Source organism: Sitophilus oryzae, unplaced genomic scaffold (assembly GCF_002938485.1).
Source record: "Sitophilus oryzae breed Bouriz unplaced genomic scaffold, Soryzae_2.0 scaffold_358_pilon_pilon, whole genome shotgun sequence".
NCBI lineage: Eukaryota > Metazoa > Arthropoda > Insecta > Coleoptera > Curculionidae > Sitophilus > Sitophilus oryzae.
Window position 1 is genome coordinate 1,153,040 of NW_022146927.1, and position 27,900 is coordinate 1,180,939.

Below are 27,900 nucleotides of genomic sequence, written 5' to 3' on the forward strand. Positions count from 1 at the left end.
TTAAAAAATTGATTTAGATTAAATACAAAATATTGCAAATACAATGTAGAATAAGGCCATGTTTTATATAGAAAAATATAAGAATGCTTGGAACAAACAGGTTGTTTACATTTTGCTTGTAGCTATAATATGTTGGGTCAACAAATCAAATATATTGATTAATCTTTTTTAAACAAGAAATACAGACATGGCCAAAATTATTGCATATAACGATATTTTTATTTTATTTTGGACCCAATATGATTCCTTTTATATTTTTTGGACATATTGGCTTACTACACGACTATCTAATATAAAATTAAAAATGTGCAACTAGGCTGTTATTATAAGTTTATTTCATAATGAGTGAAAATCAACAAAAACAAATTTCATTTTAAACAGAAAATATTGAAAACAATTTTAATTATTTCTCACAACTAATAGTCTGTATTGCCTACTCGAGCCTCAATGCAATTTGAGGAATGGCTTCCCATATTTCGCGCGCAGCAATTTTCAATTCATTTAAGGTACGTGGGGGATCATTCCTTTTGGCAATATGACGTTTTAGCATAGATTTAGTAAGAACAGATATCACATTGTGCATTTTAACCCGATCAAACAATCGGAGGTTGACTACGTGTTGTAAAAACCAACTGAGATAGAGAAGGCGACATTGCCACATCTCAAATTTGCGCCTATCTACTTAGTTTGATTTGCAGAAAAGGTGACTTTAAAACCTTCACCGGATATCAATAAATCTCAATTTCTTAATTAAATTAATAGTTTATTTTTAAAGAAGCATGCGTAATAATATGTTATTAACCAGAGGATATATGCGTTACTATTAAAGGACATGTTTACTGTTTAATGTGCTGAAACGTCTAGAACTATTGGCAACGTCGCTGCTAGTCTTCCAGAATGAAATGAGCTGTCCGTCCCCTTGGTCCGTCCCACCACCCCTCGCGACGGTCCTTGGTCCGTTATAGCGTACTACGTTTAGCTTACGGTGTGTTTGAAGTCGGAATCAAGTCCGAAGTGAATTTTTCAGTGTTTTTCAGTAGTTTTTGCTTTTGTTTAACGTACTTTTGAATCTGCGATTTTTCAATATGGTACGACAATGTCAAATGTCTGGAAAAATAAGCTCAAATTACCCGAATTTGTCTTTTCACAGGTAGGTATTGTTTCCGCCGCCCCGTAATCGCCGTACATAGGCGTCCCACAAGGGAGCCTCTCACAATTAAATAATTTCTAATTATTTTTGTTGAATTTTGATCTATTAAAACAAGAACGTAGTAGCCGGTAATTGAATTATAATTCGTTTCAATTACTACCTAACTGTTGTAGATCATAACAAATTTGAATATAAACGTTGCATTTGAAACTTTATTATATGCCAGAAAGTGACATTTTTTTTAAATTGCGTTATATTTTGGTCATTATATACGATATTCTAAAGGAATTTTGGTCAATAAATAAACAAAGGTGTTTACCCCTTCTTTTTTACATTTTATTGCTTTATTATATCTTATATCTGCCCCTTCGGTCTTGTTTAGACAAGTTTTTTACCACCGTACAATACAAATACCTCTTCCTAGAGTTATTTGTACGGTATGTTTACCTTTATTTAGAATGGGACGAATTGTAAATAATTCTTAGGCTACTAGTTTTATACATACCTATATACAGAGTGACCCAGGCCTCCAAAAAAGCTTTTTACCTATTACGTTTTTGGTTTGTGATTTTTATTTCAATCTTTACATAAGATCGGGGCCATTGTAACGCATATTTTCAAAATATGTTTGTCAACATACAGGGTGATTCAAACCGCAATACATATGCTTAATACAGTTCATGAAGATTGGGACGTTTAACTACAATTTGTTTGTCTGATTAAGCTACCTAAGTAATGGATTTGTAAATAAACGTAATATTCATTATTATGCGACAGAAATCCCATACTGTAGCACACAGATTTGATACTTTTAATGATAAATGCCTTCTATTGAGAGACTAAAAGGTAATTCTTCTTCTTCTTCTTCTCAAATACTATGGCCCCGCGTTTTCCAACGTCCGGCCAGCCTTTACTAAAAGGTAATTGCCTCGTATCAGAGCCATCATAATACAAGAAGAAGACCGAAAGAGTCAAATCTTGTCTCATATTTTCAAAAAAAGAATTTTCTCATTAAATATTGATTTTAGGTATAGGAAGTTATTAATAATACAAGATTAAACAACTATTACACAGTACTTCACAGGAAGCTATCGATTGCGAACTAACTAAATCGTTACTAATTACTAATTTTGAAGTTCTTTTTAGATCAAAAAAGGTAAAACTAAAACCTAAACTATCATTTCAGCTTAAACGGGAAGTTCTAAATAATGTTGCCTATTCTAAACAAGAAAAATTTATTTACAAGTTTTATAACATCTCTAATTAAATTTGGACGAAAAGAATATTTCTGTTTGCTGTAGGTAATTTTCTCACGGAAAATACAAAAATAAAAATAACTTTTTAAGTCAAAAAAAGTCAAAAGGGCAAGTTATTCTAAAAAAGGACTGTCCTTTTCAAAAAAGGACAGGTGGCAACCCTAGATATTTCTGGAATGGAAATTTAATGGCAAATCTTTATAAAGTTATATAAAGATTAAATTTGAAAATTTGTTTTCAAAAAAGTTTGAAAATATGTTCCGGCCACCTATGTTTACAAAAATGTCTAAAATGTGCTTTACCATTGCCTCCATATTCTGAAAAAAAATTGAAAGAAAAGTCACCAACCACAAATTGTAAAACCTGTAAATATTCAAGAGTAACTGAAAGTTTATATAGAAGTAACTGAAAGTTTAAATTGAAAATCGACGTTGGAGCGATTTTCGAAAACTACCTACTAACGTTTCAACAAAGGTATATGTGGGATATTAATTATATTATTATATTAGACCTTATAACAAAACTCAGTATTTTTCGGTGGTTTTCGGTGGAAAAAGTGTTAATGTAGTATATTAATATGGAGTAAAAATTTTACTAATTAATTTACTTTTACTTTACTAATTAAATTCGTTCCAAAAAACGATACGCCACTGGCCATTAGAACAATCCAAATGCGCCTAGTTGCCGGCTCGGTTGCCGGGGTCGGAAATTTTAGACTTCTCTGTCTCTTCTGTCTTTGTTTGACACATTGGAATGTTTGATACACTACCAACGAGCATTTATGAATGAGATGCTCGGTCTATCTTTATAATGTCTTTGCGTTTTAGCGTGTCCCAAGCATGCTCGATCACATTCATATCTGGAGACATCGCTGGCCACCACAGTTTTCTTATACCTTCTTCTTCACAAAATTCGCGAACCGTTAAAGTGCGATGGGGAGGAGCATTATTGTCCATGTAAACAAATTCATCCCCCACTCCCCTCGAAATGGACGCACAATAGGCTCTAAAACGTCTCTAAGATATGAGGCACCTGTCATTGTGCCATCAATTAAAACAAGAGGAGTTCGAGCTCCGTGCATTATACCTGCCTATATATACCATGATGCTTCCCCTTGAAACGGGACACAGGGTTGAGCTGCATTCAAGCGTGCTCGTCTTCCAGATGCTCTCCAGACCAAAGTTCGTCGCGAGTCTGACAATAGGTCTATTCTTGTTTCATCACTAAACATGACGAAATTCCAATTGGTCCATTTGCTCTCATCTCCTCAGCCCATTGTAGTCGCGTAATTTTGTGTTGTAAATTAAGCTTCGGAACACGTAGAGGCCTCCTTAAATGTAATCCTCTGTCATGGAGAGTTCTTGCTATGGTCTTTCTTGAAACATTTACTCCTTCAAGGCGAGCTAACTCATTTTTAATAACAGTACTAGAAAACAGGGGATTGCGTCGTGCAATTAGGGATATTTGACGGTCTTGCACAGCAGTAGTAACTCTCTTTCTACCTCTTCCAGGCCGGTCTGTAACCTCGTTTGCCTCCCTGATTTTTTTAATATTCGCGAAACATCGCTTTGGTTAACTCCTACAATTTCAGCTATTGCAACTTGCCGGTAGCCCTGTTGAGACAGTGTTACTATTCTGACTCTATTAAACTGTGAAATAATGTTTCTAGGCATTTTAAGGCCAAAACAATGGTCAAATTTCTTCTGAAACCCAAGCGATCACAAATCGAAATGTGCAAGAATTTGTAATAATATTGGGTCTGAACGATAAACATTGTTTACCATATCCATTTTACCCAAAAAATGTGTATTACAAATTATCAAAGCTATGTATAAAAAAAGATTCTTTAAATTCCTTTCCGTATATTTTTAAACGATATATGCAGTAATTTTGGCCATGTGTGTAGTTTTCTTATCCGATAGTCAAGCAGCTTTAAAAGTGACCAACTCAATTCAAAGTATTTGGCGACATAATTCCGGAAAAAAGCCGATTCACTCCTAAATTATCAAAAGCTTTGGGTCGCGACCGTTGCAAGAATAGCGCCAAAACTGTCAGTTTATGACGTTGCTCAGTTATAGATTTAAAACAAGAACATTAAGACAACGTTGCCATTTCGACAACACACATTTCCTGAAAAAAATATATCAAAATTTAATTAAAAAAATCTAGTTTTTTTAAATCTTGATCTTTCATGTCATTATAATAACAGCTTTGTAATTGTTTAATGAAGACGTATACATCCATAGAATAACTATAATATTGGCGAAAACCCAACAGTTTAACGGATGCATATACACAGGTATGAGTATTGAAAGATCAGTATTGTGTTGTTTTTTTCTCAGCATGATTCTAATAATAACCAATTGCTAATTATCTGGAAATTGAGCCAATAATAACCTCGCTGCCTACCTAGCCGGGCAATGTTTACACTAATTACACATTTCGTGTACAGCACGCGTAGAAAAAAGATAATTAAACGATTTAAACACCGCCCAAATTTATGCTGTCATTGTTATGAAAAAGAAATGTATGTGACGTCAAAGAAATGACGTTAGATCAGTGTAAGAAATTTAGGCTGTATTCCGTTGCAAAACCACGCCAACCAGACCTGTATTTCATATCGATCATCTTGGGCACCCTGTATATTTTTAATTAACTGAAAAGAACTTAAAGTTACCTTTCCAAAAATATAGCACACTTGATATTTTGTTATAGTTCCCTTCGAAATACAGAATTTTTAAAAGTTCGCCACTTTTAACTAGTAGGCTTTGGACCTTTTTGATAATATGCCCTTAATGAAACTCGAAAACATATTTTTCCAACAAGACAACAGCACCGTCTCTGAAAGCTGAAGTTAGCAGCAAATTTTTGCAGCCAATTTCAAGAATAATTGGATAGCTAACCAAGATCCCAGCCGTTGGCCGTCGAGGCCGCCTGACTTAGTGCCCATATATCTAATCCTATGGATATATTTGCGGAGGAATAAAGGTTCCTTATTCTTCCGTATAATCTAGACAAGAATTAAAAATACTTAGCAGTTATGAGAGGGTATCTTTCACCCCTACTGAGTTAATAAATTCCGCGAGAAATTTTCAAAAACTGTCCCGTCTGTAGTCTGCCCGAGAAAAATACGCAAATCTAGTTTTGAGCAAGGAATATTTCCCAAACCCGAAAAATTAATTGGTTTCACTCTTTTTGGTTGGATTGGTTTAGTTATTTGGTGAGTTGGTTAGCCTGGTTATTTGGAGGGTGTTAATTCATTGGTTAGTTGGGTTTTCGGGTTTGGGAAATATTCCTTGCTCAAAACTAGATTTGCGTATTTTTTTCGGGCATTGCAAGGTTAAATGTGTTGATGTTGAAGGGTTTAATATAGTTGAAATTGTTATAGAATTCTGCATCTCTCATTGCAAATATTATTTTCGTTTTAATTGCTGCTTACAGCTAGAATTTTTTTGCATCACAGCCGGCAATGTGGGCGAAATATCAAGTATGCTATATTTTGGAAAAGGCAATTTTAATTTTTTTCCATGAATTAAAAATATATACCTTAATAACGGGGTGTACCTTATAAAAAATTTTTTGTTGATAATTACTCTTTAATTAATAATTAATTATTGTAATAAAATTATACTTAAACCATTAAATAGCTCTACGTAAAAAGGTACTTTGGAAATGTTTTTATGAAAATACAAATTTCCATAGGAAAAAAGTTACAGGGATTTGGTAAAAATCCATATTTTGAAAAACACCCTGTAACTCCGAAACGGTATCAGATATCGATGTGCGGTTTTCACCATCATGTTTTTGATAAAAATTGAACTCCAGATATCGATATTAAAGGATATTAGTTTCCGTCTATCGTCCCCATATCGCCCCACCCTGTATAAACGTACTTTAATTGTATTTAAATTAAATTCTTCGTGTTAGTCTTCAAATTTCGCTTTTTTCATGTTACAACAGTCATTTCGAAATGTGTTTTAAACCTAATACCTAATAGAACAATATCACTGTGTTATGATCTATGTCTGGTAAAAATCAGTATGCACAGTACATTTTGACATTGTCATTACTTAAGTACCTCGCCGTACCTTTTGAATGATAATTCTTACATAAAAATTCTTTACCAATGCACCAAAATAAAGCAATTATATAATTTCTTTTATGGAACAATTCTATAATCGAAAGTTTAATTGATTACTAAAATGAGAGAAGAGTAGACAAAATGTTTATTTATTATATTATGTGTGGTCGCGATGAATTATATACCGGGTGCGTCTCAAAAGTGGCTCACCCCTATAACTTTTTTATTTTTTAGATAAAAAACGAGATTTGGTATGTTAGTATATGATATAAATTAGGATTGATTGACGTATTCAACTGTTTTCGGCCACTTCCTGCTTCACCGGAAATTACTACGACTTTTGATTTTTAAATGGCACCCTCCGTTTTTTTAAACTTTATTCGATAGAAAATGATACACACACACTCTGAATCGAATGACATATCATATGTCAACTTTTGACATATTTGCTCAAAAACAAATTGTATTTTAAATTTCAATCTAGAGTGCCATGGCTGTGTTAAAAACACTAATTTTTAATCAAGGAGCCTTGGAAAAATAGATTTGATCTAATGTTGTCTAATGTTTTTAGTGTCTTGCTGTGGCTGGTTAAGTTGTATTTTTAATAATATCTCAATTTCTTGGCTCATTAGCATATTTGGATGAAGCATTTTTTTACGAATAATTTGATACCACACACTTGGTATTTCGAGATGTATAATTTCAAATAAACGGTATTCAAAAATGTCAAACGTTGGCATATGATATATGTCATTCTATTCAGAGGGTCATTTTCTATCGAATAAAGTAAAAAAATACCGAGGGTGCCATTTAAAAATCAAAAGTTGTAGTAATTTCCGGTGAAACCGGAAGTGACCGAAAACAATTGAATATATCAATCAATCTTAAGTTATGTCATATACTAACATACCAAATCTCGTTGTTTTATCTGATAAAATATAAAAGTTATAGGGGTGAGCCACTTTTGAGACGCACCCAGTATAGAAGAACATAATTTTTTTCAGTAATTTTTTTTAATAATATACCCGTTAAAAATTATCATAATCACCATTTCAAAGACTTCCATGACACCGTTTTTATTTTCTATAGTATGCTATTAAGATATTTCTTGTTTTGGTGTATGTGTATTGTTTGTAATTTTCTTTATTATAATGCTCATTATTTCCAAATTAGACAACGGTTAGATCGGGTGAACTTTTTTTCCTTAAATCACTGTTTTGTAAACGTCTTTTTTAAAAACATCTACTTTTTCTGTTTATTTTAGGAAATAGGTTGAAATGGTTTTTTTTTCATTGTCTCACTTTTAAATCATATCTGGACGACATGAATTTTCGAAAAAAATTAAAAATAAAACACGGCAGGTGTTGGCAACACACTCAAAAATCTAGAAAAATTATTTTCGAAAAATTTTCAAAAAAAAAAATGTAAAGCACTTACTTCCAGCTATCGATCTAATATTTCTTTCCAGTTCCAAAGCTAAAATACCTTCCCTTGACCCGGTAAACATGATTACCCTTATTTTTTTACACGAAAAAAATTGCTTTTTACCCCAAAACAATTCACTATCTCTCGATTAATATCTCAAATCGCAGCGTGCCTTGATCGCAACCACCCCTGTTCATTCTTTTGTCTTTTTTCTGTTTCTCAACGCCTTTGATTCGTTTGTTTTGTCGATGATCGAGTTATGAACCTGTGGAAATGACGAAAACCCGAAAGAAAAAAGACAATCGATGTCGATACGTCAATTTCCGACGCCGTACTGCCGGCGGCGGCGTCTTTTTCGACACGCGACGCCCGCCGTGACGTCACCACGACGGACGGCTCGCGCCCCAGTGGTTGCGACGTTGCCAAGCTGTCAGGTATTTCTTTGATTTAAAGAAAAATCTAATTTTGAATGAACTTTTTGGAAAATTTGGAATAGGTATTCAAAATATTTAATCAATTTTGTTTTGAAAAATCAAAAGAACACTGCTATTTTTCAGCGCCGCGGAGGTTCCAAGGAGAACGACAGTTTATATTGAAATGCAATTTTGTGAGCCTATGTAGGTTAATTCAGAGCATTTTTTTAAAATATAGAAAGTACTACAGGGTGTCCCCAAAAAACTTACATATCATAGTTGTGTTTTTTGTAATGGAACACCCTATATATTAATTGATTTTCGGATTCTGGGAGAAAAATAAAGGTGAGTTTTGTAAGAGAAATATATGACTAAAATGTAAGATTTTTGACATATTTAACATTTTCTAGAAATATAGAAAATTTGTTAAATTACAGTAAAAGTTACCTAAATTGGAATTTACACGGTATAACCTAATACGTAGTAGTAAGTAATTATTAATAAAATAGTAAATTAAAACAAAAATTAACTATCGTACTTTAAATCAAATTAAAACTTGATCCAAAAAGTTATACAGAGTGAGACAAAATTAATATTGAACATTGGTCACTTTCAAAAGTATTTTTCTCTTTTATTTTGAATGGAACATTCAGTATATTATTCCGATATTCAAAGGAGAATTCATGTCTCTTCAAAATTCTATTAAGGTTGCCTACCTCTCAAACAAAGATTTTCCTAGATATTTTCATTTACATGATTTGATCTGAGTAGATCTTTGTTATTTGATAAAATCTAGGTGGCTCGTAATATGTCTGGCGTTACATAGCTGTCTAATTAGTCCAACTTAATTAGTCTTAATTAACAACTAGTTATCATTTTGTGTCAGTTAAAACAAAAAAATTTCTCAGAAATTTGTCGAAAATGCAAACTTATCCTACATCAGAGAGAATTGATATGATTCTATTAGTAGGTGAATGCAGTGTGCATTCACCTACGTCATTTTTAACCCAAAAGGCTAATATTTAACCAAACTTACAGATTTTAGGGGGGGCCCGGGCCCCATGGGCCCCCCTCTGTATCCGCCACTGTTACCAATCCATTCTTGGATTTAAAAAATACAACTTATAACATCTCCTATAATAGATATATCTTTACAGCTACCTGAAAGTATGTCCAGAGTAAATGGAGTTTTGCAGAGTTTGATAACTCTGACTGGAGGCAAATTAGCTAAATTAGGTAGCTAATTAGCTAAATTGGAGGCAAATTAGCTAAATTAAAGGTAGTCTTAAGGGCTTGTCTTGATGTAATGCTATTGTATAGAGTGTATTTCAAAGGGTTAATATGTTTAATATAGCTTGGCCTGTGATATAGCTTTAAAAGATAATTTAATCCTGACTGAAACAAGTCATCTTTGTTAGCATTTTTTTCTAAAAATACGTCGAGGTATTGCAAAGGTCGTCATCTTTTTCAAGTACCGACAAGCACATTTTTGACTTGTTTCAGTCAGGATTAAATTATCTTTTAAAGTTATATCACTGCCCAAGCTATATTAAACATACACTCTATACAATAGGATTATGTTAAGACTAGTCAGGAGATAATTTCAGGTAACTGTAAAGATATACTATTATAGGAGATGTATAAGTTGTATTTTTTAGATTGAAGAATGGATTGGTAACAAGTTAGATCCTTTACAGGGCTTTACAATATGGATGGAAGAAAGATCAAAAAGGCAATCTGACACCTATTCAATCAAGATGTGGCGCCTCCTGACCTACTAAAATTATTTTTTTGCAATTGCAAAGAGAGTCAGTGCTCTAGAAATTGCTCTTGTAGAAAACTGGGTCTTAAATGTTGTTCAATGTGCTGTCAGTGCTACGGAATCAGTCGCACAAACTTTTGTATTTTAGTTGAAGAAGTTGAAGTCTTTTAGTTAAAATTACCTTTTTTATTAAAATAAATCAAATTTAGTAGCAAAAATGATTCACATTTTTCTATTACAAGACAAAAATAAAACAGATTACTAACGTTTCGTTGTACTATAAGTCAGCGTATTTATCGAGAATCTTGAAAAAATGCAAATACAACGTGTTAATTTCCAAAACCAACACCAAAACGTTGTTTTTCATCTCAGAGAGAAATTCTAGTACTATATAAAGAAGTACTGACCACCATTTCGGCATATTTTTACTTCAAAAAGCGGTCATAGTGGTTTGAGAGAAAAAAACGCCGAAAAATTCAAAATGGTAAGTGAACATTTTATTTTTTTCTCTATATAAAATGCTTATTATATTCTCTTTTTTATTTCTAGCATTTTAAAGTGTCTCTCATAATTATTTCGTTGTTTTTGACAATAATTTCCACCCATCCAACAAAATTTGAGAAAACGGATAGTGCCGAACTGCTCCAAACTAATAAGGAACCGTCCGAACTTGTCCGAAACCCAACTAAACATATTTCAATTAAAAGAAGCGTTGTGGAAGATCCAGAGGATATGGAAACTGCAGAAGCAATCATTTTTAGACCTTTGTTCGTTTATAGAAAATATGTAGTGAATAGAAGAAGGTTATCCAGAAATTAGAATGACTTTTGGTTGGATTGAGATATATTGGATCACTGTTATGGAGCCAAAGAACTATTTTTTAATTATCTCTGTGTGTTTGTGATATTATTTATATTTGCTTTTCAATTATTTTTGTTATAACGCTATTAAGTTTTATTTTAAGATTTTTAATAAAAATATGATATTACAGAAAAAGTTTTCTTTTTGTTTATATTTTTATATACTAAAATTGACAAATGTAACTACATAAATAAATAAAATACAGAATATGTTTAATAAAGGTATTTTTTATTAAAAAAATTGTACATATTAAATAAGCGTTCTTTAATTGTTAACAACTATTAATAAATTTATAATAACATTGTAACAGGGGAGCTCAAGATGCTCCAGTAAATCCCCATCTTGTATAAATAAATAATTAAATTATTAATGTTCTTAAAATATATACAGAAATAAATAACTTATTTTTGAAATAAAATAACACAAAATAAGGAACATGGTTTACAAAAAAAATATATATTTAAGAATTTTCTTTTAATTTCTGTTTTTACCATACAACAGTGGGTGCGTCATCATCTTTGTCCAGATATCCTACGTCAGAACCCTTTCTGTCATAGCCTGCCCAATCGTCATTGTCATAGTAATTGTCACTGTCATCATATCTGTTAAAAAAGATAATAATATTGGCTCAGAATTGAATAATCATACTTACAGGGTCGCTTTTATGTTATGTATGAAAACGGTCGATTATTAGCTAAAATATAGGGGGTACCGCAAAAAGTTAAATACAAAAGTTATAGGATTTTTAAATATCTATTAGCGAGTAATAGATTTAAATATACAGGGTCGTTCATAAAGTCGTGGCACATCAAAGTTTCATTTTTTTAAAAAGAACCTTTGTATATTATTACATATTTCAATTCTTCCTTCAATTCTAAGCAAAAATCGAAATACACATAATGTATCAAACCAACCGTTTCCGAGTTATTGACTTTTGAAACTGTTAGTTTGGTTTGGTTTGGTTTGGTTTGGTAACAAACTGTTAGTTCATAATCATCTGCTGATGATGCTAACATGGTTAGCGAAACGCGCGTCCAGTATAAAAGTAAAAGTGTTTTGGTGTATTGTGGTGATTTAGTGTTTTTATTTTGCTGTGTAACACCAAAGGTTCCAACCCTCAACTGTAATAACATCTATAAATGCTAACTTGAGAACTAATGTCAAATAGTACCTATCACAATTTCGGCAGAATGGCATCGTTAAATGAAACTGAACATATCAAAATTAATTAAATCAAATTTTGAGGTACATTGTGTGTATTTCAATTTTTGCTTAGAATTGAAGGAAGAACCGAAATATGCAATAATATACAGGGGGTTCCGTTTAAAAAAATGAAACTTTTATGTGCCAGGACTTTATGACTGACCCTGTATACTTAAATTTATTACCCGCTAATAGATAATTGTATTTGTAAACCCTATAACTTCTATATTTAACTTTTTGCGGTATCTCCTATATTTTACCTAATAATCGACTGTTTCCATACATAACAGCGACCCTGTATATAAATTATGCATTTGTCATCCATTAAGTTGTCAAATGATGTTGTCAAACCCCCAAATAATGGTTATATTAAGTCTGTAAGATTTAATCTAACTGACCTTTGTCTATAATTTGATGATCTCCTCACTCTGACAACCCTAGGGGTATCGTCAAAGTAGAATGTATCCAATGATCTTGTTTTGAGTTTTCTGACTTGCTGTTGGTTAGTGTTTTCTGGCACACGCTCTATATTTTCAACTGTGTACCTGTCGTTTCCACTTAAAGCCTGGTTGTCATTGTCAGGTGTATATTTTACTGGATTAGAATGAACCAAGTAAACTCCAAAAATCATGATAAAGGAGGCAATCTAAGAAAAGACAGAATAAAAGATATTTTTAAAATTTTTAGCTCTGAAAATAAAGTGATTTATTTTAGATAAAATAGATAGAAAAACATAGTAAGAGACAGCTTATATATAGAGGATCGGTTTCCCCCCTCAACCAAATCTCTCCATGATAGCAATGGAGAAAGTGGTAAAATATCTGTTCCCTAACCACAAATCTGTGATATTTAAGTGCTGTGATATAGATAAGTTTGAATGTTTTACAAAGGATGAACGACTAATGGCTTGTGATAGGTTAAAGAATAATAAAGCACCAGGGCCTGTTGGTATTCCTCCAGAAGTTATTAAAGAGATGGCCAAGGTGAAGCCAGACTATGTGTTGTCAGTGTATAATCAACTTGCCCGGTCAAACTGCTTTCCGACTCAGTGGAAAGTTGCAAAGTTATTATTAATCCTAAAACAAAATAAAAATATAGGCGAACCAACTGCATACAGGCCCCTCAGCCTCCTGGACGTTGAAGGGAAGATATTTGAACAACTAATACTGGGAAGATTAAACAGCGAAGTAGAGAGAACTGGTGGACTGTGCGACAGACAATTCGGATTTAGAAAAGGACGCCAAACGGTAGAAGCAGTGACCCAGGTTATTAATATAACTAAAAAAGCAGCAGCATTTAGTCATCGAAACCGCAGGTTGTGTGCACTGATAACACTGGATGTTAGGAATGCTTTTAATAGCACGTCGTGGCAGCTAATCTTGGAAGAATTGAGGGAGAGGGGCATTAAAAATAGCCTAATAAATATAATAAGTTCTTATCTGTCCGAGAGAAAAATCTTGGTGGAAACTGAAGAGAGAACGAAATTGGTAAGAATAAATTCCGGAGTTCCGCAGGGATCTATTCTTGGTCCCACATTGTGGAACATTTTGTACAATCCCCTGTTAAAGTTGGATATGCCAGAGGGTACTAAAAAAAAAAGAAAAAATAAAAAAATAAAAAAAAAAAAATAGGGGAAAACCGCTATGAAACGGACGGGTGTTGAAACGGACATTTGTCTTAAGTCCTATTTGATTGAATAGCCGAAACTTTTACGGTTACATTTGGCAACACCGCGCGCCGCTTCCATTACCACCAAAATTGCGGGCTGAACTGGCTGATCGTGTCTCGGCGGCAAGAATTTTAATATTAGGTGTTAAAAAACTAATTTTCTTTGTGAAAATATCGAACTATGTCACAGGTAAGCTATTGAAATTTTGTCAAATTCAGATTAATAAGTTTAAAACTAAGTTATTATAGTACACAAATGAAGGTTTAGACCGTATAAAATATTTCTCTATTTACACTTTATATTGTCATTTAGTGGTTAAGTGGGTGTTGTCTTGAAATGGACACAAGACGCCGTATTGAAATGGACGTGTCCGTTTCAATACTACATGTCCTTTTCAAGGCTTTGTGACAAGTTTGTTAAGGAATAGTAGATAATTTTTAAACTTTTCATTAAAATTAGTTGTTTATTTTTCAGATCACTATTTCTACACGAAAGAAAAGGTTACGACCAGCCAGTGATGTAATCGAAACCGCCGTAAGAGAAGTTTTTGATAAAAATCAATCTATCCGGTCGGTAGCGGCAGCCCATAACTTTTCCAAACCTTACTTAACTTCAATTTGTAAAAGAGCTAGAACTCAGAAGGAAGATTATCGTCATCGACCTAACATAGTTAATAAACGTATTTTCTCCCTTGAACAGGAAAAATTATTGGTTGATTATCTGAAAACATCATCAAAGATGTGTTACGGTCTCACAACCGTGCAAGTCAAGGAACTTGCCTACCAGTATGCAAAGGCTCAGGGAATTTTACCGAAACCTTGGAAAGAAAAGAAGATGACATCAAAAGACTGGCTACTTGGTTTTATGAAAAGAAATTCAACATTAAATTTAAGAAAACCCAGAAAACACTTCTCTCTCTAGAGCGACTTCATTCAATCCAACGAATGTCAGTAATTTTTATAGCAATTTGGAGCGAGCTCTGGAAAAACATAAATTTAAGCCCCATATGATTTGGAATTTAGACGAAACCGGCTGTCTCACGGTTACAAATCCTCCAAAAGTTTTAGCAACTAGAGATACAAAACAGGTCGGGCAAGTGACTTCAGTCGAAAGAGGTAATTTAGTTAGGATGCTTGGATTTATTAATGCCTCTGGAGGAACAATTCCTCCCGTTTTTATATTTCCCAGAGTGCACTTTAAGGAAATTATGCTGAAAGAAGGGCCTAGTGTCGCAAAAGGAATTTCCAATCCAAGTGGTTGAATGACGGAAGAAGGATTTTTGGATGTGAATTACTTCCACCGGTAGAAACTTAATGATAGTGAACAGTCAAGTAAAAAAGTTCCTCTATGCCAATTTATACCAAGAGAAAACAGAGAACCCAACACTCAACCTCACGAAAACAATAACGTAATAAATAAAGATAATTGTGTCTGTTGCAAGAAAGCGTATCAATGTACCAAAGCAGACTAGTTAAAGTGTTTCTTATGTTCTTCTTGGGCACATGAAACATGTGGTATTCAGGGTATTCGAAATTTTTATTGTAATAACTGCTCTTAAGATATAGTTTGTTTAAATTAAAGTTATTTTTGAAGCAATTAATGTCTTTTAACATAAATGTTCTTTTCATAACCACTACTGTCCATTCCAATACATCGATGTTTTGAAATGGACAAAAGCAACTTTTTTCAAACTTAGATATTACTCCCAATTACAATATTTCCAAAATAAATTTAGTAATATATTTTAAAAGCATATTGATGAAGCTTTCAACCTATGTAGTTTTTAATTCATTTCATTTTCGATTAATAATTAATATAACTCCTTTTAATAATATGTCCACTTCATAGCGGTTTTCCCCTACTTATGAATAAAGCTAACACCGGCCTCTTGAGAATTTCTAAATGGATGACACAAAAGGATTTACAGTTAGCACCACAAAAGACTGAGGCGGTAATTCTATCCACCGAACGAAAACTGGCACCAATTCTTTTCGATGTTGAGGGAACTTTGATCGTACCTAAGAATTCTGTAAAATACCTCGGAGTCTGGTTAGATAATAAAACAACATTCTGTGAACATGTTACCCAAACAATTACTAAAGCGGAAAAAACTCTTGCTGCATTATCAAAACTAATGCCGAACATAGGGGGCTCTAGGTCATCAAAGCGTAGAATTCTTGTAAGCGTAATACATTCACAATTGTTATATGCAGCTCCGGTATGGTGTAAGGCAACGGACAAAATAAAAACAAAGCGAAAGATAACAGCTCTGCAGCGCAAATTATGTATTAGAGTTTGTAGCGCTTACAGAACTGTATCTACTGAGACGGTTGGTGTCATTGCGGGCATTCCTCCTATCAACTTATTAGCTCATGAACGAGCGGATAGATACAAGGGAGAGCTCAAACAAATAGCCAGGAAAACTGTGATGGAGAAGTGGCAGGATCAGTGGGATAAAGGAAAGTACGGAAGATGGACCTGGAGACTTATACCCAACATCGAAAAATGGATTGACAGACCATATGGTGAAGTGGGATACCACCTGACACAAATGCTGTCTGGACACGGGTGCTTCCGAAAATACCTCTATAAGATGCGGCGGGCAAGCTCTGAATCATGTTTATTTTGTGGTCAAATAAACGACGTTGAACATGTGTTCTCCTGTCCAAGATGGAAGGATGAGAGAGATCATTTTAAGAAGGAGAGTGGACTGGATTTCACTGAAACGAACTTGATGAGAAGCCTTGAGGGAGGTGAATTATTATGGGAAACAGTAAATAAATGTATAAATAATATACTAAGTAAAAAAGAAGAGGAACAACGCCACATGGCGTAGGCAGCCCCCACGTCGAAGTAATGCGTAAGTGGTTCCGGCGTGGTGTGCTTACTTGAACGAGGAGGGTTTTTTTAGCCGGTAGGAATCCGGCACTACCCAGTTATGGATGTCTTATGGAAGATTTTTTCCCTCCTCATCGCAAAAAAAAAGCTTATATATAGAGATAAACCCTATGTATAGTTCATATCAAATAAACTTTTAGTCACGTGATAAAGCTTGACACGTCACAGCGTTGCCCACTTTTACTTATTTTCTTTTAATCAAACTAATCCTTTAATTAAAATATATAAACAGTTATTGTTTACATCAACAAAACTCACCTTCGTAACAGCACTTAAGGGACACAAAAGGCCATTGCTACCACTTTCTCCTTCAAAATATTTTAATAAAGCTGTGATGATTTTTTTACGGCTATTAAGCTATCTTGTACACTTCGCACTAAAAGTGGTTCTAAAAAGAACAATGTTCGACTGCAAAGTCTGCTAGTAAACATTTTAAAGCTTAAAATATCACAACATAAATCGTTTAAACCAAAAACTCGTAATACAAAACGTCAAAACGAATGACACTGTCAGGAAATAAATAAATGTGGCAATTTGACATTTTTTTACAGCAGAGCTACCACCTGAATCCCCAGCGGGAAATTTAAATTCCAGTTAGTCAGCACGGCGCCGAATATGTTCATTGTTGGCAACAATGAATTTAAAAATCGCGCCCTCGATTAAGTAACTAAAAGTTTAATTGGTATCAAATATATATTATACATTATAATATATTTACCTGATATGGACTCATCTTTAAGCACAAATATTTTTTTTTATATATTTCACTACAAATATTACTCACACTATCTCAGAGTGAACTGATATAACACTACGATTGTTGCAAGCATTTATATAGTAAAATATAAGTTGATTTTTCTTATTAAAACCATGTTTAAATGTTCTAAAAAACGTTTTTGTCAAAACCAATTAAGACATTTAACGAAAATATTCAGTTCTCATAGAAAATTAGCATATATTTTATTTTTTAACGGGTGTATTTCCATCTTTTTTCCTCTAGAACAATGAAAAAAGATGTTTTGGAGGCATGTCCGGTGACAGTTATGCCATGACGAAACGAAATATATGAGAATTGGATTGTTTATTGTAACGTATATGCAGATTTATTTATTTATATCCTGGTTTTTAACAATGTTTGAGGAATTTGTATGCATTAACAATAGACTTATAATTGGGTAAAAGGATTTTGATATTCGATACGTACGATAAGTTGTGAAATTTATTGTAAAAATATGACATAGGAAAATTTCTGTTGCTCCTGATTGCAACAAAACAATTTTTTAAATTTGTTTTTGGTCACTTCCTGTTTCACCGAAAACGACTACAACTTTTGATTTATAAATGGCACCCTCGGTATTTTTTTACTTTATTCGATAGAAAATGCCACTCTGAATAGAACGACATATCATATGTCAACTTTTGACATTTTCGCTTTAAAAAATAATATTTTAAATGTCAATCTAGAGTGCTATGGCTGTGTTAAAAATACTAATTTTTAATCAAGGAGCCTAGGAAAAATAAATTTGATTATCTAATGTTTTTCGTGTCTTGTCCTGGTCGATTAAAAAATGCCTAAATCGTATTTTTAATCATATCTCAATTTTTTGAAATGGAACGAAGGACTAGTTGGAAAAAGCATTTTTTTACGAATTATTTGGTATCACACACTTGGCATTTCAAGTCAAATTATCGTTATGAACCTCATGGAACTCATGTTACAATTTCAAATAAACCATATGAGAAAATGCCAAAAATTAACATATATGTATGTATATATATATATATATATATATATATATATATATATATATATATATATATATATATATATATATATATATATACATATATACATGTAATTCTATTCAAAGTGTCATTTTCTATCGAATAAAGTAAAGAATACGAGGGTGCCATGCATTTAAAAATCAAAAGTTGTAGTCATTTCCGGTGAAACAGAAAGAATCAGTCCTAATTTATGTCATATACTAACATACTAAATCTCGTTTTTTTATCTGAAGAAATAAAAAAGTTATAGGGGGTGAGCCACTTTTGAGACGCACCCGGTATATTCAAAAGTCAAAAAGAGTCGACTTATTTTATTTTAAAAACTAAAAAAATGCTTAAATTTTGAAAACCACTTTTTCCAAACCTCTCACCCTGTATAGTTTATAGTTTATGTAATTAAGTTTGTTTTTTTTATGGAAACCTCGGCCGAAAACGAGAGACTTCCTGTATGTTTTAAATAAGCGCAAATATATTTCGGGGCAGTATAAAAAAATTAATAAATAAAACATCATAGATACTATTTTTTCGAAATTTTATTAAAAACTATTAAAAATATTTTGTTTTAAGGTTTATTTACACATGGCATTTTTTTTACAAAAACTACTATTTTTAGGTATATAACAATATCTATAAAAAAGTGAATTTTAAGTTGTATATAAAAATAAAATAAAAAATAAGATCCGCCACACTTTTCTGCAGCACCCTGTATATACAAAAATAATTTAAATTGTTTCTTAACATTCCCTAAAACTTGTCTGTTTAACATTTTTTTTATAATCTTCTAAACAAATGAAATGATGAACATTATCATTGACTCACTCTGTACAATACGACAAACACATTCAACAAAAATATTTTTGCCTAACAACAGGGTGTCACATTTTCGTGTGATATACAGGGTAAATTTTAAAATGTTGTTAGCGTTTTTAGTTTCATAAAAAAAAGTAGCATAGTAATGTGAAAACCCCCGCATCTTTACTTATAAACGAGAAACACCGTAAAACACACAAAAATGAGACACCTTGTATAATTACAGCCTTAGCCTGTTGTACATTTGATAGTTGTGCTTTTTGTCACACTCTTCCATGTATCAAACCCTTCACAAACTCCAGCACTTGACGTAAAGCCACAACCATCGACAATGTCAAAGTATGCACCGTTGCCAGCTGCTCGATCAGCGTGTCTTTCAGCGCAGCAAAGATATGCGCATTATCCCTGATCATCCACCAGAATTTACTTGCCAGCTCTCCCTTGATTTGGAGAAACACCTCCACAAGTTTCAGTATCTCTATATACGGGGTGTTTTTGATTAAGTGCACCCCAGACCTCACCAGGGTTGGTATAGGGTTAATTGTGCGTTTTAAGGGATGATTCTCCGTCCATCCTGATGCTTTGGAGAGGAGGTTCGCTATGGAGGTTGCAGTGTTGCCGGTTGAGTCTCCATTCAAGCCGATAGTGTACGAACCGTCTTCGTTTCTGAGCTCGTTGGAGTAGTACGGTGTTGCCAAGCTTATCAGCGACTGTAATAAGAGTTATATTATAGATTAAAAAAATAATTACTTTCTTTGGTTTGTCTATATTGTTTTTACGTATAATATTAGAGATTAAGAAATTACACAGTTGAAAAATTTACGGTGAACAGGCAGTTCCAAAAAGTTTTCTAAAATATACAGGAAAATTTAAAAGATAATGGACGATTTTCAACATTTTTTTGCGATAAAAACCTCATACGTGTTCCTGGGGTCGAAATATACCAAAAATATTTGAACTTATTATGTGCTTATTATGATATTATAAAATAGCTAAGTGCTTAACAAATTGCTTATTAATTTTTTTATTGTTCTTCTGCATTAAATAATTTTTTAACAGTCTGAAATTGTTTAAACATTTTTTTATAGTTCTATATTTAACCGTATTTAACTGCGAACAAGTCTACCTCCTTTTGTTTATTTGATTTTTTCGTTAGGAACCCGCCAATTTGTGTCGTGATACGTCACTGTTTCGTGGCTGCATACGCGTCCATACTATAAATATTAAAATAAATAGATCGACATAAAAGTCTGCAACTTAAAGAAATAAGAAAATCTAGAGAACTCTAATGCACGAATACACATAATATTAGATACTTATTATAACTATACATATAGAAAAAACTAAAAAATAACAATCAATAAATAGAAAACATCTTGTAATCTTCTATTGATGACTGTTCATTGTAGATATCTTAACTTTATATCGTATATTCTTTATTTTATTTAAATATTGTAAACTTACCAATAGTACAAACACTTTTAATACACCTTTATCTGACATAGTTATAACCAAACTCAACAAAGTACTCTAGTGAATAAACTTATAAGTAATGAACTCCAAATTTCAAACTTTTAATGCTCTACACTTAGAAAACTGTCATTTAAATCTCATTTGACTGAATTTCACCTAAAATATGTTCTGAGTCAGCGTACGATCATTTTGTCTTTTGTATTAAAAGTGATTTTAGGACTTTTATAATTAGATTTGAAAATTTAACGTATCTGTACAGGGTGTTTTTGTAATTAGTACAAGTATTTTAATTTGTCCGACAACAGTAACAGTTTTTTGCTAAATAAAATTGTTGAAAATTTTAAACTTTTCTTGATAATTTTCGGAAAATAAAAAAAACAGTACCTTGCAAAACGAATTTTATTTAAAATCTTAATTTTTATTGAACATATATGAAAAGAATTTTTTTATAAAAAAAACAACATATAAATAACTTAACAGTAACAATAAAATAAATAAGTTTTTTCTAATTCTATCTTAAATAAATAAATAGTTTAATAAAATCAGGTCACCATCTTCAGTTCATTCATCCTCAAAACCTCAAAACAGTAACAAAATATCCTCCTAAAGAAGTCTTCCATTTTAAGCCAAAGTAGGGTACAAATCTCTATCACTCAGATAACCAACCAAAGCATTATCTCTCGATGGCCTATTACCTCTACTTCTTCCAGTTTGAACCCTCCTGAACCTGAAAAGAGGCCTGTACACGAAGAACCCACCAGGAGCTTGCCTTTTAACAATCCCATGTTGCTGAGGTTTATATTCTGAGTCACCAGTACTTAAAGGAGAGTATTTAGTGCCTTGGGTTGGTGATGGTTCATTTTCTGAGCGACCAGTACTCGGAGAAGTGTATTTAGAGTCTTCTGACGTACCTGGAGCTTGTGTTTTAACAACTCCACGTTGCTGAAGTTCATATTCTGAGTCATTGATGCTTTTAGAAGAGTATTTGGTGTCTTGGGTTGATATTGGTTCATTTTCTGAGTTAACAACACTCGAGGAATGGTATTTATAGTCTTCTGTCCCACTTGAAGCTTCTCTTTTAGCAATTCCATGTTGCTGATGTTCATATTCTGGGTTACTGATACTTGAAGAAGAGTATTGAGTGTCTTGGGTTGATGTTGGTTCATTTTCTGAGTTCCCAACGCTCGGGGAATAGTATTTGGAGTCTTCTGTAGATGTCGTTAAAGAGTTTGCTGGGATTGCTACTAAAACTATGTTTGGTTGGCTCGGCTCTACTTCTGTTGCTTTCTTAGGTTTGGTTTCAGTGTCTTTAGTCAAGTCTGCATAATCTTCTGATGTGTTTTGCAATGTAAGTGGAAGAGAGTTTGAGAGGGAAACCATTGAAATAAAGCCTGCGAGTATCTGAAAAGATAATAAAGAATTGTATAAGTATTTGGTAGTAAATAGAGTGTGTCTTAAATATTCGAAATTAGATAACTCATAAGTAATAGAGTAAAATAGAAAATATTATGTTTTGTTTGTGCAGATCTACCACTTCTTAAATTATATGCACCTATTTAAGATACACCCTGTATAATAATAAGGGTAGTTGAATTTTACAATCTGTTAGTTAGAATTACCTAAATTTTAGGTTATACTTATTTTCTTACACTAAATTTAAAATATCCATTTTGGTGTGATTTTTTACTAATTCAGACATTTTGTTATCATTTGACTAAATCCTATACAGGGTGAGTCTTAAATAAGTGCAATTATTTTCAGGGCTAGTAGATCTAGATGAATGAAACATTACATCTCTTTCCCGTTTTTCAAATAAGTCCAAAATAACCGAGTTATTTGACTTTAAAAATTAAAAAAAAATATATTTTTTGCTTAAATTTTGAGTATCTATGTTGCCAGATTATCAAGATATTATGGTATTCAACAAAAAAATAAAGAAATTCCAATTTTTTTTTCGAAAAATATATTCGTAATTTTTTTTACGAAATATACCACTTCTAAAAATATTTGCCCTTAAATATGACTCACCCAGTATATTTCTATAAGTCATAAAAGAGATGTAAGATATAAGTGACAATAAATGATTAAGTTACGGTTGTATGTACTTACCAAAATATTTTGGTGATTCATGCTGAAGAAAAAGTTTAAAAAATGCAGTTTATTTTTTTTTCTTAGTGTTTCTCAGGGTAGATCTTGCTGATAACTGATGACTTAATTGCGAATACAGACCTGTATATATACAACTCGAGAAAGGATCTTTCAGATAGGTGCTAAGTGATTCCAGCTTCTTCGAAGTAATGCTTCATTAATAGAAATAATCAAATTGAAAAGGAATGAATTGACTCAAAAAGGTAGGTAGTTTTTTCAATAGATGGAGAATTAAAATATGAACAATTTTTGTATTTAGAGTATTTCAAAATTTTTAACGGTTTCGCAGACATTCGCGGTTTTATATTCCATATGGCATTTTCCACAGTAAATTTTTATCAAAGACACCCAATGATTTTTCTCTCGTTTTTACTGTTGAAAGTGCCATTTGAAATAATACTACGTGTATCTGCGATACCATTAAAGATTTTGAAAAATATTTCTTTTTGTTTATATAATTTTTTACTATACATGAACAGATATTGACAGACCCGTACTCGTCCTCGTTTTGCTGTCAGTGCTTGACAGGCGTATCAGTGACAATCGAATTTGGAAGTGGCGTCACAATCGATATCCAAAGATCTTTTAATGAAATAGGGACCATTGTGTACATATGTCGTCGTGTATCACTCCCGCATTGCACACTGAGAGAACTTTTAATGAATTGGAATAGTACGAAAATTCACCGCACAGATTTTTTATCTCATTTTTATCAAACGTCGAAATTCGAAATACGAAATAAGTAAATTCCCAACAGATATTCAGGCTGAGGCGACAAACGCCATATCCAAACTACTTCCATTTAAATCCCGAATAACTTATGAAAAGGAATACAAAAATTTTCAAAAATGGAAGCAATTAAAAAACGTGCGAAAAGAAATAAAGTTTTTAACCTATCCTCGCTGTTAAAGTATCATTTAATCTACCCTTGCGGTTAAAGTACTATTTTATCTACTATTTTTGATAGATATAAGGCAATTTTAACAGTTGCTAGGGAAAAATAAATATTTTTATATTATTTGGAACGTTTAAAATTGTTTAAAAAATTATTTGTGGCGTTTGAAAAAAAAAATAGCATAGAACATGCTATTTTTATTTTCGGAGTAAAAATTACTTTTTGTGCCTCGGCTGTATGTCTACGTCAGTCAAAAAATTTTAATTGTCTATATTTTTAGTAATTGTTGTCAACGCAGCGAAAAACCGCTACAAGTTAGCATTCACCTCTAACATCGTTCTGTGTATGTTCAGTAGTGTATTTTTGTTCTAGAAAGAAGTAAATAGAAAAATGCATGTAAAAGTCCCGTAAACAAAGTCCTGTGTAATATACAAATGGCATAGCTTTATCCACGAAGTTTATAAGATCTAAGTATTTGACTAGTAATGATGACGCATGACGTAAGAAATAAATACGTACTGTGCCTGAACCATAGATCAAAGAAAATAATCTACTATTAAGATAGATATGAAACTTAATAGTAAAATTTTGGGTCAAAGCGCCCCTCCGTGTTTTTAGTGGAGACTACGTTTAACCCAGCGCCTTCGCCTTTTCTTCTGTAAATGTTTTTTATGTTTATATTTGAATACAAAGGATTTATTTTTAAAGTTACACTGATATATTAGTATATCAGAGTAACTTTAATAAAACATCAGAATATATATATTTTACAATTTATTTTTTTATTTATTTTACAGAATTTCATGTAAATGATCGTAAGTCGACTGGCTGTCTAATGAATAGACCGAGATTTATAGATTTTAAAGCGAACGAAAAAAAATCAGACAACGAATACATACCATATATTTTTCTTTTATCTAAGATACATACCTTATCGTCTTTTGGAAACACGTACATTTTTGCAGTTTTGTTAGTTTCTTTGCAAGATGCAACATAACAAGAAAACACCATTTTTAGAGTTAATAAATAATAAAACTATTTCTGACTATGATATTTAAAATTTAGATAGATAGAAAATTAAAAAACAAACGAGTATTTGCAAACGCAGGCCCAAATTCAATAAAAATATAAATTTTTCCTGCGAAAATCAGGCTTTTTTCAGTGAAAAGGCATTTTTTGATTTATCAGCAGTCATTGTCAAGTTGACAATATACAGGGTGTTTTCGAACTAGTCTAAAAAAATATGGGGTGATTCCTCACGTGTTCTTAAAACAATTTTTATATAACCATTAGGTCTAAAGTACTTCCTTTCTGATCTACAGGGTGTTAAAAATTTAAAAAAAACGATTTTTTGGCTTAACATAAATGGTACACCACTGCTTTTTTAAAGAAAATATATTTTTTTCTTGACTGGCCAACCTTTTTCAACAAAATTTATCTTTTGAGTTTTTCTTGTTCATCAAACGGTTGTCGAGAAAAAAATAAATATACTTATTAAGAGCCCGCCTTAATTCGTTTTCTAACGATTTTTTATTTTTTAGATTAATTAGGAAACACCTTGTATATGCATATCACAGGCAACCAAATAATCTAGTAACCTCTAAAAATTATTTTTCCTACCACTAGCGACATACCGTGTTTTTAGTGTGTACTAAATTATTTTATCAAAATTTTACCATATAAGTTTCCAGGCAATGGCCTGAACAAACAGTATTATTTATTTCTCTCAGTGTACGTGGTTTTCTCTACGGGGCTGCTCATTTTGTGGCCATACGGTCAAGTTCGCATCCTAGCTGGGGTGCGATACGCATAGCAGTGGCATCATGTGCCACTGTGTATCCTACTCGGGGGCCACCCCGGAGTCTTTCGCGTAGGCTTTTTACATTTTCATTATCCCCGGTGTATTTTTTGTGGACCCGTCACCTTTGACGCGCTATACTTATAATAGATAGAGATGGAACAGGGGGTGTAAGGATTTGAAGCTTCTCTTTTAGCAATTCCATGTTGCTGATGTTCATATTCTGGGTTACTGATACTTGAAGAAGAGTATTGAGTGTCTTGGGTTGATGTTGGTTCATTTTCTGGGTTCCCAACGCTCGGAGAATAGTATTTGGAGTCTTCTGTAGATGTCGTTAAAGAGTTTGCTGGGATTGCTACCAAAACGATGTTTGGTTTGCTCGGTTCTACTTCTGTTGCTTTCTTAGGTTTGGTTTCAGTGTCTTTAGTCAAGTCTGCATAATCTTCTGATGTGTTTTGCAATGTAAGTGGAAAAGAGTTTGAGAGGGAAACCATTGAAATAAAGCCTGCGAGTATCTGAAAAGATAATAAAGAATTGTATAAGTATTTGGTAGTAAATAGAGTGTGTCTTAAATATTCGAAATTACATAACTCATAAGTAATAGAGTAAAATAGAAAATATTATGTTTTGTTTGTGCAGATCTACCACTTCTTAAATTATATACACCTGTTTAAGATACACCCTGTATAATAATAAGGGTAGTTGAATTTTACAATCTCTTAGAATTACCTAAATTTTAGGTAATACTTATTTTCTTCAAAAACAATTAATTATATTATATTATATAACAGAGATACACTAAATTTAAAATATCTATTTTGGTGTGATTTTTTACTAATTCAGACATCCTATACAGGGTGAGTCTTAAATAAGTGCAAATATTTTCAGGGCTAGTAGATCTCGATAAATGAAACATTACATCTCTTTCCCGTTTTTCAAATAAGTCCAAAATAACCGAGTTATTTGACTTTGAAAATTAAAAAAATATATTTTTTGCTTAAATTTTGAGTATCTATGTTGCCAGATTATCAAGATATTATACTTTTCAACAAAAAAATAAAGAAATTCCAATTTCTTTTTCGAAAAATTATATTCGTATTTTTTTTACGAAGTATACCACTTCTAAAAATATTTGCCCTTAAATATGACTCACCCAGTATATTTCTATAAGTCATAAAAGAGATGTAAGATATAAGTGAAAATAAATGATTAAGTTACGGTTGTATGTACTTACCAAAAAAAATTGGTGATTCATGCTGAGGAAAAAGTTTAAAAAATGCAGTTTATTTTTTTTTCTTAGTGTTTCTCAGGGTAGATCTTGCTGATAACTGATGATTTAATTGCGAATACAGACCTGTATATATATACAACTCGAGAAAGGATCTTTCAGATAGGTGCTAAGTGATTCCAGCTTCTTCGAAGTAATGCTTCATTAATAGAAATAATCAAATTGAAAAGGAATGAATTGACTCAAAAAGGTAGGTAGTTTCTTATTTAGATGTACTTAACATTAACTTAAAATACTTGGTATTGCTTAATACTTTTATTTATTTAATGCAGGACTATCTAAAAGTAATAGAAAGTGCAGGAATTCATTGATTTTTTTGTACAGGGTGGAAAAATGTGATGCGTTGACTTTTTAAAAAATAAAAATTTCCGTAATTATTTTACGTAGAAAATATCTCCTGGTAAAAATCGCCACGAGCGACCGTTTATAAGATATTTAGAATCGAAATAGTCAATATATGTCATTATTGACAAACGTTTTTATTAATTTTTGTTAAAAGTTTTCGTAGAAAATGCATTTTCTTATAATTTAAACCTCATTTATCAATATATCCATGGAATATTGACATTTTAGATTGTTTTTAAAGCAACAAATGTACAAAATGTACAGACTAGTAATATTATCGTTTTAGCAAAACGATAACATGTTTTGTCAATAATGACTAGTTATATTATCGTTTTAGCAAAACGATAATATTACTAGCCCATTTGTATGCAAAAAGAAAACTATTTAAATCTTTATAAAAGATTATACCATTAATTAAATATAACACCATTATTTCCGCCCATATACTAATTAATGGCATACTTAATTGTGTTCGTTAATAAATTATTATAAATAAATGTGGATTTTTGAGTCAGAAATCAATATAATAATAAGTTATCAAATTAAAGTCTTTGTTGTTATAAATAAGCATTTATTAAAAAATGAAATATCATTTTTAAGGTGTTACTTTTTATCACACTGTCTAATGCCCATACAAAAT

At 32.1% G+C, this 27,900-nt stretch overlaps 3 protein-coding genes across 4 annotated transcripts in view; all 3 read right to left on the minus strand.

Moving 5' to 3' along the window:
• Window positions 1-8,238, minus strand: part of LOC115884845 — a 30,997-nt gene extending 22,759 nt beyond the window's left edge. The window contains exon 1 of the mRNA XM_030903550.1: window positions 7,925-8,238. Within this exon, the coding sequence (XP_030759410.1) occupies window positions 7,925-7,994 (70 nt within the window). The 5' untranslated portion in view covers window positions 7,995-8,238. The remainder of the gene's footprint in view (window positions 1-7,924) is intronic.
• Window positions 8,239-11,157: 2,919 nt separating this feature from the next.
• LOC115884859 lies at window positions 11,158-17,540 on the minus strand. Its single transcript, XM_030903569.1, has 3 exons — window positions 17,437-17,540; window positions 12,550-12,797; window positions 11,158-11,550 (listed from the first exon to the last, which is right to left on the minus strand). Exons 1-3 carry the CDS (start codon window positions 17,449-17,451, stop codon window positions 11,436-11,438), a joined length of 378 nt encoding a protein of 125 aa, XP_030759429.1. The 5' UTR covers window positions 17,452-17,540; the 3' UTR covers window positions 11,158-11,435.
• A 3,686-nt stretch (window positions 17,541-21,226) lies between these two features.
• Window positions 21,227-26,951, minus strand: LOC115884860. 2 transcript variants are annotated; one of them, XM_030903571.1, is made up of 3 exons: window positions 26,862-26,951; window positions 25,806-26,142; window positions 21,227-21,850 (listed from the first exon to the last, which is right to left on the minus strand). In XM_030903571.1, the coding sequence occupies exons 1-3, from the start codon at window positions 26,880-26,882 to the stop codon at window positions 21,408-21,410; spliced, it is 801 nt and encodes a 266-aa protein (XP_030759431.1). In that variant the 5' UTR covers window positions 26,883-26,951; the 3' UTR covers window positions 21,227-21,407. The 2 variants fall into 2 exon arrangements, with proteins under 2 accessions (XP_030759431.1, XP_030759430.1); XM_030903570.1 differs by lacking the exons at window positions 25,806-26,142; window positions 26,862-26,951 and adding an exon at window positions 22,896-22,985 and having other exon boundaries at window positions 21,244-22,187.
• Between the last annotated feature and the right edge of the window lie 949 nt (window positions 26,952-27,900).

Excerpts from the sequence above, each read along its gene's own strand:
- LOC115884859 (XM_030903569.1), bottom strand. Across the intron at positions 11,551-12,549 it reads TCATCAAATTATAGACAAAG|ATATGATGACAGTGACAATT; the intron begins GTCAGTTAGATT and ends CTTTTTTAACAG.
- LOC115884860 (XM_030903571.1), bottom strand. The coding sequence starts at position 26,882 with ATGAATCACCAATTTTTTTTG. Across the intron at positions 26,143-26,861 it reads TGAATCACCAATTTTTTTTG|ATACTCGCAGGCTTTATTTC; the intron begins GTAAGTACATAC and ends TTATCTTTTCAG. Across the intron at positions 21,851-25,805 it reads TGCTAAAAGAGAAGCTTCAA|GTGGGACAGAAGACTATAAA; the intron begins ATCCTTACACCC and ends GAGAAGCTTCAA.